An 18708-nucleotide genomic window follows, 5' to 3' on the forward strand; every position below is an offset into this window, starting at 1 on the left:
GCCCCGGTGCGGTTTTGCTGCAGAGGAAAACTGCGACAGTGCTGGGGGGGGGGAGGGGGGCGCAGGGGGGGGAGCCTGCGGCACGTGCTGCCTCGCCCCCCCCCCTCCGACAGCCCCAGAGCCTTTAATCGGCTTCCCCCGCCTGCCCCCCCCCGCCCCACAGGGGGCCCCCGGCCTCATCTGGATCTCCAGCCCCCCCCCCCCCGCCGCCCCCCTGCGCCCCCCCCTCCCGGCATGGGACCTGCCCTCTGCGCCTGCCCCCTCCCCGTATCCCCAGCCAAAACCTGCCCCCCCCCCCCCCCCCAGCATGGAGGCTGCCGCCCCCCCCCCCCCGTAATCCCCGGCGCTATTTGTTCGCGCTAAACCGGAGCTCCGCGAGACGCTGCTCCACCGTACCCCCCCCCCCCGGTGGCCGCCCCCCCCCCTTAACCGGGAGCCCCCCCCCCATGTCCGTGGCCCCCCCCCCCCGGAGCACCGGAGGGGCCGCATTGCAGCGCTGACGTGGCGCTGCCGCATGGCCGCCGGCAAGCGGGGGTGGGAAATGGCGGATTTGGGGAGGGGGGGGGCACGGGGGGGGGGGGCCAGGAGCTGGGGTGCCCCCCCCCGGCACTGCGGCACGCCCTTCCCCCCCCCTCGAGTTTCGCATCGCCTTCAGCTTCCCTTTCGTTATTTCCCCCTGTAGGGAGCCAGGAGCATGGGAGGGGGCGGGGGGGTGATGGGGGGGGCGGGAGGGGGTGTTGGGGGGGGCCGGGGGGGTAACATGCTCACGCAGGGCCGGGGGCTGCTGCTGCATCGCGCCCCCCCCCCCCCCCCCCCCCCCGCAGGTACTCGCCCCAAGGGAGAGAATTTGGGGCGCGGGGGGGGGCACTGAGCCCCTCATGGAGCAAAACAGCTCGGCCCTGGTGCCCCCCCCGTGCCCCCCCCAAGTCACCCACGGGCTTCTGCCAGCCTCGGGGGGCAGCAGGGAGCCCCCAGGAGTAGTGCCCCCCCCCCCCCCCCGAAAAGGCTGCTGCTACCAGCCCTGGCCATGCTGCAGGGGCACATGGTGGGGATATGAACGGGGGGGGGCACACCGCAGCCCAGCAGCAGGCGGGGGGGGGCACCCCGTCCCTTTGCTTTGCAGCAGCCACTTCGATGCTGCGGGGGGGGGATTTTTGCCCTCAAGGACTGCGCTGCTGCTCACATGGCCGGGAGGGGGGGGTTCGACCCCCCCCCCCCGAGCAGCTCGGCTCTGCCAGGCTGCCCTCAAAGGGCGGAGGGGGGGGGGGGAAATCCGATGTAAAAAAACAAAACACTGCGTGCTTGGAGCGGTTTAATGGAAGAAGTAAACAAAGCCCCCCCCCGGAAGCAAAAGGAGAAAATTATTTGGTGCTCCCCCCCCAGGGGGCGATTTTCAGCCATGACTCGGGAAGCAGGACTGGGGTGGGGGGGTCACAGATATTTCTGCGAGGAGACCCCCCCCTTCTCCTTCCTCGCCTTGTATTGCTGCAGGACATGCAGCGGGAAACAGCCCTTTTGGGGGGGGTGTGGGGGGGGTCAGGGCCTTGGCATTGCCCCCTCCCCAGATAAGGGTTTGGGGGACTGTGGGTGCTGCACCAATGCTGCTCTCACTCCAGGAGCATGGGGAGGGTGAGCTCTGCCCCCCCCCAGACCCAGCAAAAGGGGTCACAGCTGGGTGCTGCCCCCACAGCTGGGGGATGTCCCCGATATCCCACCCCATGCTCAGCCATAAAGGCAGGGGGAGGAAGGGGGCGATCGGGGCCATGGTGTTTGCCCCCCCCCCCAAGGCTGGGCACGCTGAGCGCTGCCGGGAAGCGCTGAATGAGCTCCTTGTTCTGCTTTGCTTGCCCCCCCCCCGCAGCTCCTGCTTTGCGCCGTGACCCAGCTTTATCTCCAGCCCGGAGCTTGGACACGTCTGGAGGCATCTCCCTTCCCCACCTCATGGGGGGGGGCTTGGGGGCACGGAGCTGCCTCCTGGGGCTGAGCCCCAAAAAGGGGGGAGCTGGGGCTGCGGGGTGCTGGGCTCAGCCTGCCCCCCCCCCCCCCAGGAGCACCCCCAGGGGCAGGGGGCTCGGGGCACCCCCAGCACAGGGGGTGACGGCCCCGCGGCACGGAGGAAAGACACCAGACACAGAGCCAAGGACAGGGAATGCTTTTTATTCAGACCCACGGGAGAGGACGGGTGGGTCCGGGACAAGACTTTGCCATTTCACAGACCATTGAACAGCACAGACAGCAGTGCACCCACTGCTACAGACCCACTGGGGGGGTCTTCAACTACGTTTGTTCCCTGTACGAGCAGCACCGTTGTGAAGGTTTAATACTCCTCTCCTTCCTCCTCTCCCTCCCCTTCCACCGAGTCCACCCCCACCTCCTCATAATCCTTCTCCAGGGCAGCCATGTCCTCCCTGGCCTCCGAGAACTCCCCCTCCTCCATGCCCTCCCCCACGTACCAGTGCACGAAGGCACGCTTGGCGTACATCAGGTCGAACTTGTGGTCCAGGCGGGCCCAGGCCTCGGCGATGGCCGTGGTGTTGCTCAGCATGCACACAGCACGCTGCACCTTGGCCAGGTCTCCCCCAGGCACCACCGTGGGGGGCTGGTAGTTGATGCCCACCTTGAAACCAGTTGGGCACCAGTCCACGAACTGGATGGTGCGCTTGGTCTTGATGGTGGCGATGGCGGCGTTGACGTCCTTGGGCACCACGTCCCCGCGGTACAGCAGGCAGCACGCCATGTACTTGCCGTGCCGCGGGTCGCACTTCACCATCTGGTTGGCCGGCTCGAAGCAGGCGTTGGTGATCTCGGCCACCGAGAGCTGCTCGTGGTAAGCCTTCTCCGCTGAGATGACGGGGGCGTAGGTGGCCAGGGGGAAGTGGATGCGTGGGTACGGCACCAGGTTGGTCTGGAACTCGGTCAGGTCAACGTTGAGGGCTCCGTCGAAGCGCAGGGAGGCCGTGATGGAGGACACGATCTGGCCGATCAACCGGTTGAGGTTGGTGTAGGTGGGCCTCTCGATGTCCAGGTTCCTGCGGCAGATGTCGTAGATGGCCTCGTTGTCCACCATGAAGGCGCAGTCGGAGTGCTCCAGTGTGGTGTGGGTGGTGAGGATGGAGTTGTAGGGCTCCACCACGGCAGTGGACACCTGGGGGGCTGGATAGATGGAGAACTCCAGCTTGGACTTCTTGCCGTAGTCGACCGAGAGGCGCTCCATGAGCAGGGAGGTGAAGCCGGAGCCGGTGCCGCCCCCGAAGCTGTGGAAGACCAGGAAGCCCTGCAGCCCTGTGCACTGGTCAGCCTGGAGGGAGAGACAGGGGTGAGGGGGCCATGGTTAAGTTGGGCAGCAGCAGAGCTCGCTCCTTCCTCTCTTACGTTCTCTCCCGATGACATTTGGGGGATTTCCAACAGCAGAGCAGAAGCCACCAGGAATGGGGTGAGCCTGACTCCTGTTGTTGGAAACTCTCCGCGCGTGAATCCCCCAGGGAAGCCCCTCTGCCCCCAGAGCGCTTTGGGGGGGGGCACACAGCCCATGGCTCTGCCGCCACCCCACGCAGCTCCTCGGGCTCCCAACGCCGCTGAGTGCAGCTGGATGCGGCCGCAGCCAGAGCCGAGGAGGAACAAAGGAGGAATTGCAGAGCTCAGCACCGCCGGGCGCCTGGGGACGCGGCGCTGTGGAGCAGCTCCAACGCCCCGGCTGCGCCACGTCCCGCCGCCAGCCAATGGCAGCCGCTGCAGAGCAGGATTACCATTAATTAATATATTAAGTCTAAACCCAGCCTGGCTAGTCCTGCAGGAAGGGCGAGACCCAGAACCGGAGCCTCCGTCCTCATCTCACCACCCACCGGCGCCCCCTGTGCAGCCCCCCCGGCCATACCAGCTTGCGGATGCGGTCGAGCACCAGGTCGATGATCTCCTTGCCGATGGTGTAGTGCCCCCGCGCGTAGTTGTTGGCCGCATCCTCCTTGCCCGTGATCAGCTGCTCGGGGTGGAAGAGCTGCCGGTACGTCCCCGTGCGCACCTCGTCTGCGGGACAGCACCGGGCACCCCGTTAGCACCGGGCACCCCCTCGGCACCCACCGCCCCCCACCCCAGCTCCCCGCGCTCACCGATCACCGTGGGCTCCAGGTCCACGAAGACGGCCCGGGGCACGTGCTTGCCGGCCCCCGTCTCGCTGAAGAAGGTGTTGAAGGAGTCGTCCCCCCCGCCGATGGTCTTGTCGCTGGGCATCTGCCCGTCGGGCTGGATGCCGTGCTCCAGGCAGTACAGCTCCCAGCACGCATTGCCGATCTGCACGCCCGCTTGGCCCACGTGGATGGAGATGCACTCGCGCTGCGGGGACATTCGTGGTGCTGCGTCACCCCCCATGACCTGGCCAAGCCCCCCGCTGTACCCCACTCATGTCCCATTCCCCCCCTCCAGCTGCAGCCCCAGCCCATGCCCCCCCACCCGGGATGCTGCCCTCCGGAGGGGCTGGTGCTGAGCTGGGCAGGGCAGGATGGGGCCACCCCATGCCAGGCTGGGGCCGGATCCTGCCCAGCCCCATCCTATTGTTCTGGGGGCTGCAGGGGGCTCAGCACCATGGCCACACCCAGTGCGGGGGGGTCAGCACTAGGGGGGCCCATCCTGCTCTGTGACAGTGCCTGTGATGAGCCAGGGGGCTCAGCACCATCCTGCCCTATGGGGCCGTGACCGCACCCAGCGGGAGATGGGAGCCCCCAGGGTGACATCCTGCCATGCCCCCCCCCATGGGGACGCAGCCACAGCCCCGTGTGGTCTGAGGGCTCAGCACCAGGGGCTCATCCTGCCCCGGGGGGGTCCTCATTGAGCCAGGGCCACGCCCAGGGCAGGACTGGGGACCCCATCCTGCCCCCAGCACTCAGCACCCAGGGGCTGGATCCTGCCCAGTTTAAGAGGGGCCACACCCGGGGGGGGCTCAGCCCCAGCCAGGGGGGCTCCTATTGAGACCCATCTGCCAGGAGCCACACCCGGGGGGGGGCTCAGCACCGGGAGCCCCCTTTTAACGGGCCCCGGGGGTCCCATCCTGCCTCATTTAACCCCAGCCACGCCCAGTGCGGGCTCAGCACCGGGGGGGGGGGGGCTCATCCTGTCCTATTTAACGGGATCCGGGGGGGTCCCATCCCACCCCGTTCACCGGGAGCCACACCCAGAGCGGGCTCAGCACCGGACAAAGGGCCCCGGTCCTGCCCCGTTTAACGGGGACCGCGCCCCGAGCGGGCTCAGCACCGGCGGGGGGGGGCCTCGTCCTGCCGGGGCGGGCCTCATCCTGCCTGGGGGGGGCCTCATTACGGGCTCGGCAGCTCCGCCGGCTTCGGTGGGGGGGGGAACGGGAACAAAGGCGGTGGCTCGGGGGTCCCCGGCGGGGGCGCGCACGGCCCGGGCCGATCCCGATCCTGGCCCCAGTGTCGTCCCCCCCCCAGTCTGGTGCCCCCCCCCCGCGCTCACCATGGCGGCTGCTCGGCTCCGGGGCTTTCTCACAGCACGACGCTGAGGCGGTCGATGTAAGAGGCGCGGCGGAACCGGCGGCTGGGCGCGGGGCTTTATAGGGCCGGGACGGGACGGGGGGGACCGGGGAGGGGCGGGGGAACCGGGGGGGGGGGTTCGGGGCGGGGCGGGGGGGCGGTGGTGGCGGCTGCCATTGGCGGCGCGGGGATGAGGTAATGCCCCCCCCCACCCCCCCGGAGCCGCAGACAAAGCCGGGCGGGGCGGGGGGGCTCGGGGCGGGGGGGCCGGGGGCTGCGGCGGGTGAAGGAACGGGGGGGGGGGGGGACAAGGGGGGGACAGCACGGCTCGTCGCGACGCTGCCCCCCCCACCTCCTGGTCCCGGTCCTGTCCTGCAGTGCCCCGGCCCTGCCCCGGGGGGGGGGGGCGCATTTTCCGCCGTGCCCTGGTCCCGGCCATGTCCCCGGTGCCCGGTGCGGTGCCACCAGCTGGGTGTCCCCGGGCCCCGGTGCCCAGCTATGGGGGTGGCCCCAGCCCTGGGGTATCCCTGTCCCCATCCCCGGCCGTGTCCCCGTCCCAAACCCTGGCCATGTCCCTATCCCCAGCCCTGGGGTGTCCCTGTCCCCAGCCCCAATCCCAGTCCCTGTCCCCATCCCGTCCCTGTCCCCGTCCCCATTCCCGGCCGTGCCCCAGTGCCCTGGTTCCCAGCCACGTCCCAGCCCCCGGTGCCGCCGTGGCCCCGTGTCCGTCCCCGCTCCCTCCCAGCCGCCTCTTTGTGTGCCACCCCCGGGGGGGCCCACCGAGGGGGGGGGGGGGGTCCTGGGACCGTTCCCAGGCACCAAGTGGCAGCTGCTCTGCGGCAGCTGGTGTGGGGGGGGGCACAGCTGGGACATGGGCCGCTCGCCCCCCCGAGCCCCCCCCGCCGTGCCACTGCCCCCCCCCAGCCTCAGAGGTCCCTGCAGTGGCCGGGGTGGGGTACGGGGGGGGCTGGCCCCAGCTGCTGCAGGTGGAGCTGCCAGCATCGCCCCCCCCCGCGCTGAGAAATCACATTTTTTCTCTGCATTTCCCACATTACGCGGATTTTTGGGCAGCTCCAGGTCCCTGTTCCCACGTCCCCGCCACCCTCCTGCCCCACGCTCTGCCCCCCCCCACCCCCCCCCCAGTGTTTTTGGGGTGCTGCTAAACCGGGGCAGGGAGCAGGGAGGGGCTGGGGCTTCCCCCCCCCCCCCCCGGCAATATGGGGCTGCAGACAAAGAGGAGCCGCGATTTGGGCATCGCCCACAGGAACAAAGGCAGCCAGGCTGTGCCCCCCCCCCCCCCCCCCCAACAAGATTGGGCTCCCCCCGGGCTGTGCATGGGTGTTTGGTGCTCCGTGGGGGGGTCCTGCCCCCCCTCCCCGATGGGAAACGTGGCCCTGAGCCCCCCAACAGCTCCAGGCTGGGGGTTGGGGGGGGGGGCTGCCCTTCAATGCCTCCAAGCTGTGGGCGGGGGGGGGGGCTGGGCGGCTGGACCCCCCCCCCAGGCAACGCAGGGTGAAGGGCAAAGGGCTCTGGGTGTGGGGGGGTGGCCCCTCCCAGACCCTTCCCATCATTAGGTATGGGAGGCCACTTGGCACTGCTGCCAGGCAACCGGTTGCTGGGACACGGGCTGCGACCCCCCCTTGGGACCCGGACCCCCCCAGTCCGACCCCCCCTCCACATCTGGGTGTCCCCATGGGGACCCCATGAGCCAGCCCCCCCTCAGCACCCAGCCCCGCTCCCCCCCCCAGTGCAGCCCGGAGCTGGGAAGCTGGCACTGGCTCGGGGCCGGCTGAGGTTTCCAGCTCTGTGTGCCCCCCCCCCCGTGCTGCCAGCCCCCCCCCCGGCTCTGTCTGTCCGTCTGTCTGTCCCCTGAGCATCGATGTGACGGGGTCGCTCAGACGGACGGACGGGGCTGCTCCTCGCCTGGGTGCAGGATGCGGGGGCCCTGGGGTGGTGGGGGCATGGCGGGGGGGGGAGCACCCAGCCTGCCCCCCCTTCAAAGAGCTGGGTGTGGGGGGCCCCCCCTGAGCTGCTGGGGACCCCATCCCCATGGGGGGGGGGCACAGTGTGTCCCCACAACCAAGGTGCTCCGTGCCCCCCCCCCAGCACTGCTGGCACTACAAAGCCCCCAAGGGAGCCACAACAGAAGGGACACTGGGGGGGGTGGGGGGGTGAAAGGGGCATGGGGGGCAGAGCTCGGGGCGGGGGGGGGCAGGAGATGGGGGGGGCTGCGGGGCTGCAGCGGGGGCTGCGTCTGCTGGGTGTGGGGAGGGGGCTGCAGCCGCGGCTCCGCATTGCGGCAAAGCCTGGGATAAAGGCGTGGGGAGGTGGCTGCGGGGGGGGGGGGAACTGTGGGGGGGCTGGGGGGGGCAGGGTGGTGATGCCGCAGCTGGCACATCCCCATGGGGGGGGGGGTCCCATCTCAGGGGGCTCCGGTGGTACTGGCTTCGAGGGGGGGGGCATCATGGGGGGCACTGGGTGCTCGGGCCCCATGAGTGAGACAGTGCCAAGGATGGGGGGGGGGCACCGCGGGGGGGGGCAGGGGGGCACCCAGTGCGTGGCGCTGAGCAGGGGGGGCCGGACACAGCCTTGGGGGGGGGCGGCACAGGGAAATCCTGGGGGGGGGGACGTGGGGGCTGGGGCTGCTCTCAGGAACCTCCCTGGGGCTGGGGGGCATCCCGAAACTCCTCTGCATGGGGTGGGGGGGCACGAGGCGGTGACCCCGCTGCAAACCCCAACCCGGGGAGGGGCAGTAAAGGGGGGGGGGGGGGGGCTGCCGCATCCCCGGCCCCTGGGAACTTGACCCCGAAGCCAGGGCCAGACGCCGGGGTGCTGCAGGGCAGGGCGGGGGGGGGTGTGGAAACGTCGGGCCCCCCCCCGGCCCTGCCCCCCCCGGAGGGATCTGGCAGCAGAACAAAGGCGGCGGCCGGGAGGCGGCGCGGGGGGGCCCCGAGGGGCTTCCCACGGGGGCGAAGGGGGGGGGCTCGGGAGCCCCCGGCCCATCCCCGGGCCGCGGGGTCGCTGCGGTGGGGACTGGGGGGGGCCCCAGAATACCCCCCCCCGCCCGGTACCGGGGTCCCCCCCGGCCCCTCCCCCTCAGGTCCCTCCCACCCAAGCCCCGCCCCCTCCAGTCAAGCCCCGCCCCCAAATTCCACTCGATGACGTCACAGCCCAAGCACCCCCCCCCCCCCAACCGGCAGCGGGGGGGGGCTCGTCTCAGATCGGCGTTATCTCAACCCCTGAGCCCTCCTCCCAACCCCTGAGCCCTTCGTGTCCTATTTGGGGAGGGAGGGAGGGAGCGGCTGATGTGGAACTCGAGCACCCCCCCGAGTCCAAGCACCACTCAGACCCCAATTCTTATCCCGATTTATTCCTTATTTATTCCTTCTCCGGCTCTTCCGTCCCCTTCTGCCGCAGGAACTCGCTTGGGTACCGCTGTCCGGCACGGGGGCACGGAGCTCCGGAGCTGGCGCCTGGCTGTGGGCTGAGCCAGGATGAGCTGTAGCTGCCGTGGAGGGGAGAATTCCTCTCCTAAAATCCTGCAGCTCCCTCAGCAGCCTGAGGCACTGCTCCTTGTCCCCAAAGACATAAACGTCGTTTCCCAGAGCCAGAGGAAACTTTAGTTCGGGGCACTCGTTCGGACCCAGGGACTGCGGGATGGAGGACACGCGCCCTGCTCCCGATTCCTCGCTCCCATCTACAGAGCCCTCGTCCGAGGAAAGGCAGCACCCAGGGATGTCGAGGGTGACATCCGACGTCGAGGAGCTCGCGTAGATTGTGGTTGCCTTTCCCGAAGCATCAGAGCCGGCTTCGTGGTTCGTGAGGTCCCGGGCCTGTGCTGTGGGAGCTGTCATCTCCTGGGGCAGTTCGGAGACGACCCAGTTGGAATTTTTTCTTTTCTCCAGCTCGAGTCCTTGCGAGAGCAGCTCACATCGCTGCCTTTGCTGCTGACACCGCTGCTCGGATTGTGTCAGCTGCGCTCGTAACGCTTGCAGCTCTTCCTCATGTGCCCTCTGTTGCTCTGCCCAAGCCTTCTGCCAACGCTTCACCTCCTCCTCTTTCTTCTGCAGCATGAGCTCTGTTTCCTCTCGCTCCGTCTCCCGTTGGTGCATTATTTTGGCCAGTTGGCTCATGTTCTGAAATTCACAACTGAGATACTGCAGTACGTCTATGAGCTGTTTAGCATTTCGCTGCTCTGACACTTGCAGGACTTCCTGCTTCAGAGCAGCGTTTTCAGCCTCAACCTCCTTTATCCTCTCATTCTGCCTGCGGAGCTGAGAGGTTTCCTGGTCGCGTGCGGCTTTTTCATTCAGCATCTGTGCCAGATGCACCTTGAGCTCCTCGCTCCTGTTCTTCAGCCGGGAGCGTTCCAGGTCCAGCTTCTTCTGCAGCTGAAGCTTCTCCATCGCCTCCTTTTCAACCAGCTGCTGGTCGACCTGCTCCGTCTTTGCAGCAGGATTTTCAAATCTCAAGGCAAGCTCTTTCAGCTGCCTGACTCTTTCCCTCAGCTTCTTGGTCAGGAGGCCCAGCACGCCGACGTCCTCGGCGAGCCTCCCTGCCTTCTCACTGGCTTCCAGCAGGGAGCCCTCGTTCTTCAGGAGGCAGGCCTCCTCCTGCAGGAGCCTGCATCGCCTCCCCAGCTCCTGCAGGTCATTGAGCAGCTTGGCTTTCTGCTCCAGAAGCCGGCCGTCTCCGCTGCCGGGGGTGCAGGGCTCTTGCTGCCCTGAGACCTGAACCCCCATGTGGCGCTGGGCCGCGGCCTTGTCCCCGTTGTGGGAGGCAGGCGCCCCGCACTCGGCCTTCTTCACCGCCTCCTTGTAGAAGAGCCTTCTCTGCAGGCTCAGCTTCTTCTTGAGGGCCAGGATCTGGGCGGCGGCGTCCCGCTGCCGCTGGAGCAGCTCCTGCTCCCGGCGCCGCTTGGCCTCCTTCTCCTGCAGCAGCTGCCGGAGCTCCGCCGCCCGCTGCCTCCGGCTCTGCTCCTCGAGCCGCTGCAGCTCCCGCGCCCGCTCCTGCTCCCATTTGGAGCGCAGCTGCTGGGCCAGGAGCTGCCGCTCCTGCTCTGCCCTCTTCTTCATCTCGCGGGCCTCGGTGTTGAGGCGCCGCTGCAGCTCCTGGGAGCGGAGACGCTCGGCCTGCAGCTGGGCCCGCAGCGCCTCCAGCTCCTGCCCGTGCTCGTTCTGCTGCACAGGGCCCCGATGGGATGAGGGCTGACCACGAGCCACGGGCCCCTGGCCATCACCACCGCCGGTCATGGTTTCAATAACCACAAATAATAACAAGCAAAAATAACCAGAAATAGCTGGAACTCGGTGAACGGTCACCAAATGCCGCCAGCAAAAGCCACCAGCAATCGCACGGCCTGGGCCTGAGAGGGACAGCAGGCTCTGAGCCCCCAGCAAACACCAGCACCGCACAGCAGCAGAGGCAATCCCTACTGCTGGCCCCGTGGGCGCGAGCGGGGCCTTAACTGTGCCCTGGCTGTGACATCATAAGGGAGAGATGACGTCATAAAGGAACGATGACGTCATATGACCTTAGACGGCGTGTCCGTGCCCCCAACGCCCCCGAAAACAGCCTCAGCAGCAGGGGCGCGGAGGAGGGAGGTGAGGGGCTGGGAACCCGTGCAGGCATCACGCAGCTGGCAGCGGTGGCCGGTTCGGAGCTGCTCCTTTACTGAGCGCATCCACAGGGACCTGATGCCCTCCATCTTGCCCGTTTATTCCTAAATAAAGGTCTGTTCCAGCGCACGTCCTTTCACCTTACTCTGCTTAGCAGGACAAAAGCAGCCGGCCACATTTGGATGATTTTGTCCCCTTTCTCCAAAGCCCCCTCTCCTGCGTTGCCCCACGCGATGATGTCTCCAACGCACCGCAGGTGTTGAGGAGAAATATTTCTTCTCTGATAGCACGAGGGCGAATGGGTTTAAACTAAAAAAGCGTAAAGTCTTAGCTCGAGCTACACTGGGGGTGCTCGGAGGGCTTGTATGCACAGTAAAAGCTGCATTTCAAACACCCCAGCTGGGCCCTGCTCATGTCCCGCAGCCTGAAGGAGATGCCAGCACAGACGCGCTTTGATCCAGGACATTTATTGGGGTAAATCCAGGAACGAGGGGCAGTGGCCTCCCACCGTGTGCTAACTGGGGGGTGGGAAGGGCCCCTCCACAGCCCCATTCTGCGCAGGGGAGCACGGCCAGGCACACACAAACAGGGACTGCTACTTGCAGGCAGAGGGAGAGATTCCCAGGGGACCACGACGCCGGGGGGGGGATGCAGATGCTCAGGGAGGTGCTCCAGGGTGCTCTCACTTTTGCAGCCGCTTGATGCGGGCTTCTATGTCAGCAAAGTTGTCCTCTACAATGGCCAGGTTTTCCTTCATCGTCTTCTGGACCTGCAGGGGGGTCGGTGGGGAAGGGAGTGAGCAGGGGGGACAGGATGGGGACCCCTCCCACCCCAGCACATGCTGCTGGGGCTCACCTCTGCCAGCAGCACGGTGTTGTCCTTGAGAGCACCAGCTATCTCCTGCTGCGTGGTGTCCAGGTGCACAAGGACCTGCCCAAACTGTGTGGCTGGGAAGGGAGGCGAAAACTCAGCACCGGAGGGCCCCCAGGCCCCAGGATCCCCCTTGTCACACCATGCCACTGTCCCCAGAATCCCCCTTCCTTGCCCCTCACCTTGCTCGTGCAGCTCCCTGAGGGTCAGCAGTCGCTGCACTACATCGGGCAGGCTGCTGGCCACGGGGTCCCAGCGCTGCATCATCTCATAGACCTGGTGGATCTGGGGCAAGGGGCGGAAAGCAAGAAAGGAGGGCGTAAGCACAGTCTGCGGGGGGATTCCACGTAAGCCCCCCGTGCTGCGGTTGCTTTGGGGGGCCTGCCCTGCTGCTCTTACCTTGCTCTGGGTGTCAGCGTCCTGCACAACGGCCTTGTGCTTGGCGATTTCATTCACCTTCGCCAGGACGCTCTGCGGAGGGGGGAGGCAGATGTGAGACACCAAATCCAGCAGCGTCCACCCAAACTTCCTAGCCTTTGCTGGTGCCCTCCCTTGGCTCTCCCCTGGCTCTGTGCCGCTTCTCCCCAGCCTCCCTTTATCCCCTCTCACCTGCAGCCGAGCCTCCACTTGGTCCAGCACAGCCACGTCCAGGATGTTGACTTTGGCTTGGAGGATCTGCACGGTCTCCTGGGGACGGAGAACAGGGTGGTTGGGGGGTGCCTGGGCACGAGGGAACGGCTGAAAGCTGCACCAGGGCAAGTTCAGGTGGGGGATTGGGACAGAAAATCTTCACGGAGAGGGTGGTGGAGCAGCAGAGCAGGCTCCCCAAGCAGGGGGCCATGGCCTCGAGCCTGCTGATATTTGAGAAGCATTTGGCCAACGCTCTGAGATTTATGGCTTAATTCTTAGCGTGGAGCCAGGAGTTCGACCCTAGGGTCTTCATGGGTCACTTTAACTCAGGCTGGTTTAGGATTCTAGGACTCACCACAAGGCTGGTCCCCTTCAGCCCGACCAACAGCGGGTTCTGCGGGGAGGAAAATCACATCAGCGGGGCCTGGAGGATGGGGGGCAGGGGGGTGGCAGGGCTGGAGCTCCCGGCCCCGTACCTGGCTGTCAGGCTCGTACCGCACCATCGCCTCCAGCTGTGCCAGCCGCTTCTCCAGCTCCGCAATCTGGAAACGAGGGAAAGGAGGGCTGAGAGGGCAGGACAGCCCATTTTGGGGTCAAACGCCGTGATTCTACACGCTCACCTTGGCAGCCTGGGAGAACTGGTCCTGCTCCGGCCTCCAGTACAGCTCAAAGGTGAGCATGTCCCCGGCGGGGGCTGGCGCCTTGGCGGGGCTCTTCCCCGCCGCCGCCTTCTTGCACTTCGCCACCTCCAGCTGCTGCAACAGGCGCCTGGCAGAGAGCAAAATTTGGGCACGCTGCCCTGGTGCCGCCTCGCGGGGTCGCTGGCATCCTCCCCCCGCTGCCCCCCAGCTTCCCAAAGCGCGGCCACGAGCCCTCAGGACCGCACTCACTTGGCCAGGGCGCCTTCGGGGTCTGCGAAGTCGATGGCTGCGGCAGGGCCCAGCAGCTTCTCCAGGTGGCTGGAGACCAGCTGCTGCTTCAGGCCCTCCACCTGCCTGGCCAAGGCCATGGGCGTCAGCTCCTCCTCGGCCGCCGAATCCTTCACCGCGCTCTGTGCAGGGAGGTGGAGGTGGGGGGGGGGACAGGCAGCAGCATCAGCCCCCCCCCCGGGGACGATCTGCCCGCAGCTCCCAAACGGCAGCGGGGATGCTCACCTGGATCTGCTCCACCTCCCGGACCAGCTCCTGCACCTCGTGCTGCAGCCGCTGGTACCGCTGCTGAGGGGTCTCTTTGGCACCAACGCCCTCACCGAGCTGCAGAGAGATAAAAAGGGGGGGGTGAGGGAAAGCAGGGGGGTGTCACGGGGGCTTGGGGCCTGCCCACGGCCATCAGGGACCTGGCAGTGCTGGGACACCGGGACCCAATTCCCCTCGGTGGTTCCAGCACCTGTGCAAGGAAAAGAATTGGACAGAAAAAAAAAACAAGTAGCTGAGTCCCTCTACAGATAGGTAGGAGAAATGTCACGTTCGCAGGGCCCGGGCCTCCCAGGGGACTGCTGGAGGGATCCCGCTGCAAGGTATCAGCAATCCAGGGGGGTCCTGGGGGGTGCTGATGGCAGCTTCCTCGCCCAAGGGTTAAGGAGAACCCACAAGGAGAGGTGTTGGGGCCGGACCCCACGCTCACCAGCACCGAGGGGCTTACTGGGAATCACGGACTGGTTTGCCTGGAAGGGGCCTTGAAGGATCGTCTGGGTCCAAAGCCCAGGACAAGAGAAAATGGGCACAAACCAAGTGAAAAGCCCCAAAAGCCACCGGGATGTGGCCCCAGGCAGCAGCTCCAGATGGCTGCACGGGGGTCAGACCACAAGGACCGAGGGTTCCCTGCCCACCCCGACCCATCTGAGGTTGATTCTGCGGCGTGATTTGGGGCTGGGGGCAGAGCCACGGCCCTGGGCAGAGTCACGATCCCCAGCAGGGACATCCCTGGGGACAAACTCACGCTGAGGGGCCCGTCCCCACGAGCTCTGCACTCACCATTTCGTACTCCCCGGCCTCGTAGCCCGTCGTCCTCATCTTGCTGATGCGGTCAGAGAAATCTGGGAGAGGAGAGCAGGGGGGGGTCATCAGCCCCAAAAACACCCAGGGCGGCTGTGCCACCCCCCGGGGTCCCCTCGGTGACCTGGGACCCCGCAGCTCACCCACTCCCTCGGTGCCCAGGCGCTTGTCCTTGAACTTCTCGAAGGCGGCGTTGGGGTTGATGATGAGGTGCTCCACGCTGGTGCTGGTGAGCTCCTCCTGCGCACAGGACACGGCGCTAAGGACGAGGGGGGGACTCGAGGGTCTCACAGCGGGGCTGCCGTCCCCCTGCAGCCCCGGCAGCCTTTCGGGGGCTAGGATGGCAGGAAACGGGGCCGAGCTCAGCCCCGTCCTCCCCGACTGCCCCCAGGATGGGGCACGGCCCCCCCCCAAGGGCAGGAAAACCCCCCAGGAGGGCCTGGCAGCGGGGCGCACCGAGGCTCAGCACCCTTTTGGTGGTGCCGGGAGCCCCATGAGGGGTGCTGGCAGTTTGTGGGACCTGGACCCCTCTGAGCCCACTCCAAGGCTTTGCTGCAGACGCAGACGGCGACTCGGGGTGGTCCTCGCCCCCCCGAGGACCCCCCCCCCACCTGCTCCCCTCTCCAGCCCCTGCGCCCGGCCGTGGCCTGAAGCACTCGCAGGGAGCCCCGGCGCAGCGCAGGTGGAGGAGAAGGGGTGAGAGCAGTGGGGGCAGCGCTCCAGCAGGGTGTTTTTTTTTTTGGGGGAGGGGGCTGTCCAGCTGCGGGGAGGGGCAGCGAGCAGAGCAGAGCGTTAGGGCAGCCGACGGACGGGCTCTTACCAGCTCCTTGCGTTTCCCAGAGGTGAGAAAGTCAGAGCAAGGTTAGGAGGAGAGGAAAGAGAAAAAACGGCGTTAGAAGGTTTCGTCCCACGCCTGGCCCCACGTCACCCACGGCCCTCTGCCACCGGGGCCGCCCGCCAGCCCCGCACCAGGGCTCAGGAGCCACGGGGAGGGGGGGTGGTCACGGGGAGGGGGCCACCAGCACGGAGGCGAGGGCAACGAGAGGGGTGGTGGAAGGCTGGGCTCCGGCACCGGGCACCCCGAGGCACCCAGGGCGGTGCTCGTGGCCGGGCTCCGAGGGCTCCACAAAGATTTTGGGGCCGGAGGGGAGCCCCGATTCCGCCAGCCTCCTCCCTCCTGCTGCAGCTCTTCTCTTCCCGTCCTGTCCCTGGCGGGTCCCTGCAGCTCTGGGGGGGGGGGACGAGGACGGCCCCTGGCTGCGCTCCACCAGCCGTGGCCCCTTTAGCAGCCAGCAGCACCGGCCACAACCCTGCTGCAGGGACTGGGGGGGGGGTCCCTGTGGGTGCTGGAGGCCAAAACAGCCCCCCGAGCCTCCCCAGGGCTGCTGAGCACCCCCCCCCTCCATCCTCAGCCTGGAGCAGGTCACAGCCACATCCCGGCCCCGGTCGCAGTTGGTGTTAGGGGAGGGGGGGGCTCAGCGTCGGGTTGCGGGATGCCCCATGCAAAAAAAAAACAAATAACAAAAACAAACCCCAAATGGCATGCAGAAAAATGAAAAAAAAAAGGAAAATAAAAGAAAACCAGAAGCAGCAAACGGGCTTACTTGTGCAAACTATGTCCGGGCAAGGTGGGGAGCAGGGGAGGGAAGAGCGGGGGGGGAAAACTCCGGTCAGTTCAGCGCGAGAGAGGCAGGGAAACAGAAGGAAGCTGCGCGAGGGGCTCCGGCAGGCCGGGGGGGGGGGCTCCCAGGGGAGATGAGAGCGATTAAACCCCCCCCCCCGGGGACCCTTCAGCTCCTGCCTGCAGCCGCGGGGGGTGGGCACGTCCCAGGCACCGCTTGGTCACCGGGGTCCCCCTGCGCATGGCGAGGTGCCACCGGGGGGGCAGCCGCCCCGCTGGGTTTTCACCCCTTGGTGGGGGGGGGTTTGGGGGTGCTCGGACCCCCCCGGCTCTGAGATGTGAGGCTGCGGTGTCCCCGTTGCCATTTGGGGACCCCGGGAGCACCCGGAGCGAAGCCCGGCAGGCAGCACGGGATGCGCGGTGTGACAGCGGGGAGGTGGCACTGAAGGGGGGGGACACACGAGGCGCAGGCCGGGCGCACGCAGACCCCCCCCAGGAGCTCAGCGGGGGTCCCCTTTGGGCTGGGAGCCCCCCCGATGACAGCCAGCAGCGTGCGCGAGCCCTTGGGGGTGGCCGCGGCGAGGCAAATTTATGCACGGGACCCCAGGAGGTGCTTTTTTTGGGGGGGGGGCACCACAATGCACCCCCCCATCACCCCGTGTGCCACTGGCTGGATACGGAGCCTGGGGACGGGGACCAGGCCCCCCCCCCCGAGCCCCCCGCCCCACAGCAATCCTGGGCTGGGACGCGGCACCACGGGGCCAGGAGCTGATTTTGGCACCCCCGGGGGGGGGGGGCACCGGCACCGTGGCTCGGCCCTGCCCCACACGGGGCCCCCCCCCCCCAAAGCCTTACCGCCTCGAACTCGGCCTGGTCATCCTCGGGGAGGTCGCTGGTCTCGTACACGTCGGGCTCGTTTCGGGCCTGGGGGGCAAAAAGGTTCCTTTTTCGGTGTCCGTTTCTCATCAAACGGCCCCAAACCGCCCCAAATTGCCCCCAAAACGCCTTCGGATGGTGACCCTTTCCCCCCCCCGCCCCCCCCAGCTCCCCAGGGAACTCCTCAGCTCTCCTGGACACCCCCCAGGTCCCCCAGCCCCCACTTCCCACCCTGTCCCCCCTGCCGCCCCCCCCCATGCCCTGCTGCATGCCAGGTACCCCCCCCCAACCCCAACCACCCCCCTCAACCCCATGTCCCCCCTCACACCCCAAACACCCCCATACCCCCCCCAGCTCCATGTACCCCCACCCCAAACACCCCCCTGTCCAACCCCCAGCCCTATATCCCCCCAACACCTCCATGACCCCCCCCTCAAAAAAACCCTGTCCCCCCCATCCCCATGTCCCCCTTGTCCCCCCCCAAATACCCCCATATCCCCCCACCCCAAACACCCCCTATCTCCACCCCCCAGCCCTATATCCCCCCCAACACCTCCATGACCCCCCCTCAAAAAAACCCTGTCCCCTCCAGCCCCTTATCCTCCCCCCCAGCCCCCTGTCCCCCCCCCAAAAAACCCATATCCCCCCCAGCCCCATATCCCCCCCACCCCAAACACCCCATAACCCCCTCCAGCCCCCCATGCCCCACCCCAAACACCTCCGTGTCCCCCCCCCAGCCCCACATCCTCCCCCCCAACCCCCTGCCCCCCCCAAACACCCCCTGTCCCCCCAGCCCCATATCCAACCCCCTGCCCCCCCAAACACCCCCTGTCCCCCCAGCCCCATATCCAACCCCCTGTCCCCCCCCCAAACACCCCCTGTCCCCCCCCAGCCCCATATCCCCCCCACCCCAAACACCCCATAATCCCCTCCAGCCCCCCATGCCCCCACCCCAAACACCTCCGTGTCCCCCCCCCCAGCCCCATATCCTCCCCCCCAGCCCCCTGTCCCCCCCCCACACCCCGTGTCCCCCCCCCACTCACGATGCCGGGCAGGTCGGCGTATTTGGGGTCGGCCATGGTGGGGCTGGGGCCGGGGCCGGGCGGGGCCGCTCGCGCGAGAGCTGCGGCGCGGGGCACGCTGGGAAATGGAGTCCGGGGGGGGGGGAAGGGGACACGGGGGGGACATTGGGGGGCACTGGGGGGCGTTGGGGGGGACACGGAGGGACAGGGGGGGACACTGGGGGGACATGGGGACATTAGGGGCACACGGGGGCCATTGGGGAGTCATTGGGGGGACAGGGGAAATTGGGGGGTGGGGGACATTGGGGGGACACTGGGGGACAGGGGGACACTGGGGGACATTGGGGGACATTGGGGGGTGGGGGACATTGGGGGGACATTGAGGGGAAACTGGGGGGACAGGGGGACACTGGGGGGGACGCTGGGGGACATTGGGGGCGTTGGGGGGGCATGGGGACATTGGGGGGACGGAGGGGACATGGGGACATTGGGGGGACATTGGGGGGTCATTGGGGGACAGGGAAATTGGGGGGTGGGGGACATTGGGGGGATGGGGGGACATTGGGGGGATATTGAGGGGAAACTGGGAGGACAGGG

The 18708-nt window shown here is 67.5% G+C and overlaps 2 protein-coding genes across 2 annotated transcripts; both read right to left on the reverse strand.

Moving 5' to 3' along the window:
* Positions 1 to 2137: 2137 nt before the first annotated feature.
* Positions 2138 to 5621, reverse strand: LOC137845908 (tubulin alpha-1A chain). Its single transcript, XM_068663429.1, has 4 exons — positions 5464 to 5621; positions 4107 to 4329; positions 3875 to 4023; positions 2138 to 3298 (listed from the first exon to the last, which is right to left on the reverse strand). The coding sequence occupies exons 1-4, from the start codon at positions 5464 to 5466 to the stop codon at positions 2318 to 2320; spliced, it is 1356 nt and encodes a 451-aa protein (XP_068519530.1). The 5' UTR covers positions 5467 to 5621; the 3' UTR covers positions 2138 to 2317.
* Positions 5622 to 11549: 5928 nt separating this feature from the next.
* On the reverse strand, positions 11550 to 18245 carry DCTN2 (dynactin subunit 2). Its single transcript, XM_068663428.1, has 14 exons — positions 18133 to 18245; positions 17069 to 17137; positions 14736 to 14832; positions 14572 to 14633; positions 13753 to 13851; positions 13489 to 13649; positions 13219 to 13366; positions 13075 to 13140; positions 12954 to 12992; positions 12578 to 12655; positions 12368 to 12439; positions 12151 to 12253; positions 11954 to 12045; positions 11550 to 11867 (listed from the first exon to the last, which is right to left on the reverse strand). The coding sequence occupies exons 1-14, from the start codon at positions 18166 to 18168 to the stop codon at positions 11781 to 11783; spliced, it is 1209 nt and encodes a 402-aa protein (XP_068519529.1). The 5' UTR covers positions 18169 to 18245; the 3' UTR covers positions 11550 to 11780.
* Between the last annotated feature and the right edge of the window lie 463 nt (positions 18246 to 18708).

The sequence above is a fragment of the Anas acuta genome, chromosome 29, assembly GCF_963932015.1.
Source record: "Anas acuta chromosome 29, bAnaAcu1.1, whole genome shotgun sequence".
NCBI classification, from domain to species: Eukaryota; Metazoa; Chordata; class Aves; order Anseriformes; family Anatidae; genus Anas; species Anas acuta.

Coding starts and splice junctions, on each gene's coding strand:
- DCTN2 (XM_068663428.1), bottom strand. CDS start 18,168: ATGGCCGACCCCAAATACGCCGACCTGCCCGGCATC. Junction 14,634..14,735: donor CCTGGGCACCGAGGGAGTGG/GTGAGCTGCGGG, acceptor CTCCTCTCCCAG/ATTTCTCTGACCGCATCAGC. Junction 11,868..11,953: donor ACACCGTGCTGCTGGCAGAG/GTGAGCCCCAGC, acceptor ACCCCCCTGCAG/GTCCAGAAGACGATGAAGGA.
- LOC137845908 (XM_068663429.1), bottom strand. Junction 4,024..4,106: donor CCTGGAGCCCACGGTGATCG/GTGAGCGCGGGG, acceptor GCTGTCCCGCAG/ACGAGGTGCGCACGGGGACG. Junction 3,299..3,874: donor TCGACCGCATCCGCAAGCTG/GTATGGCCGGGG, acceptor CTCTCCCTCCAG/GCTGACCAGTGCACAGGGCT.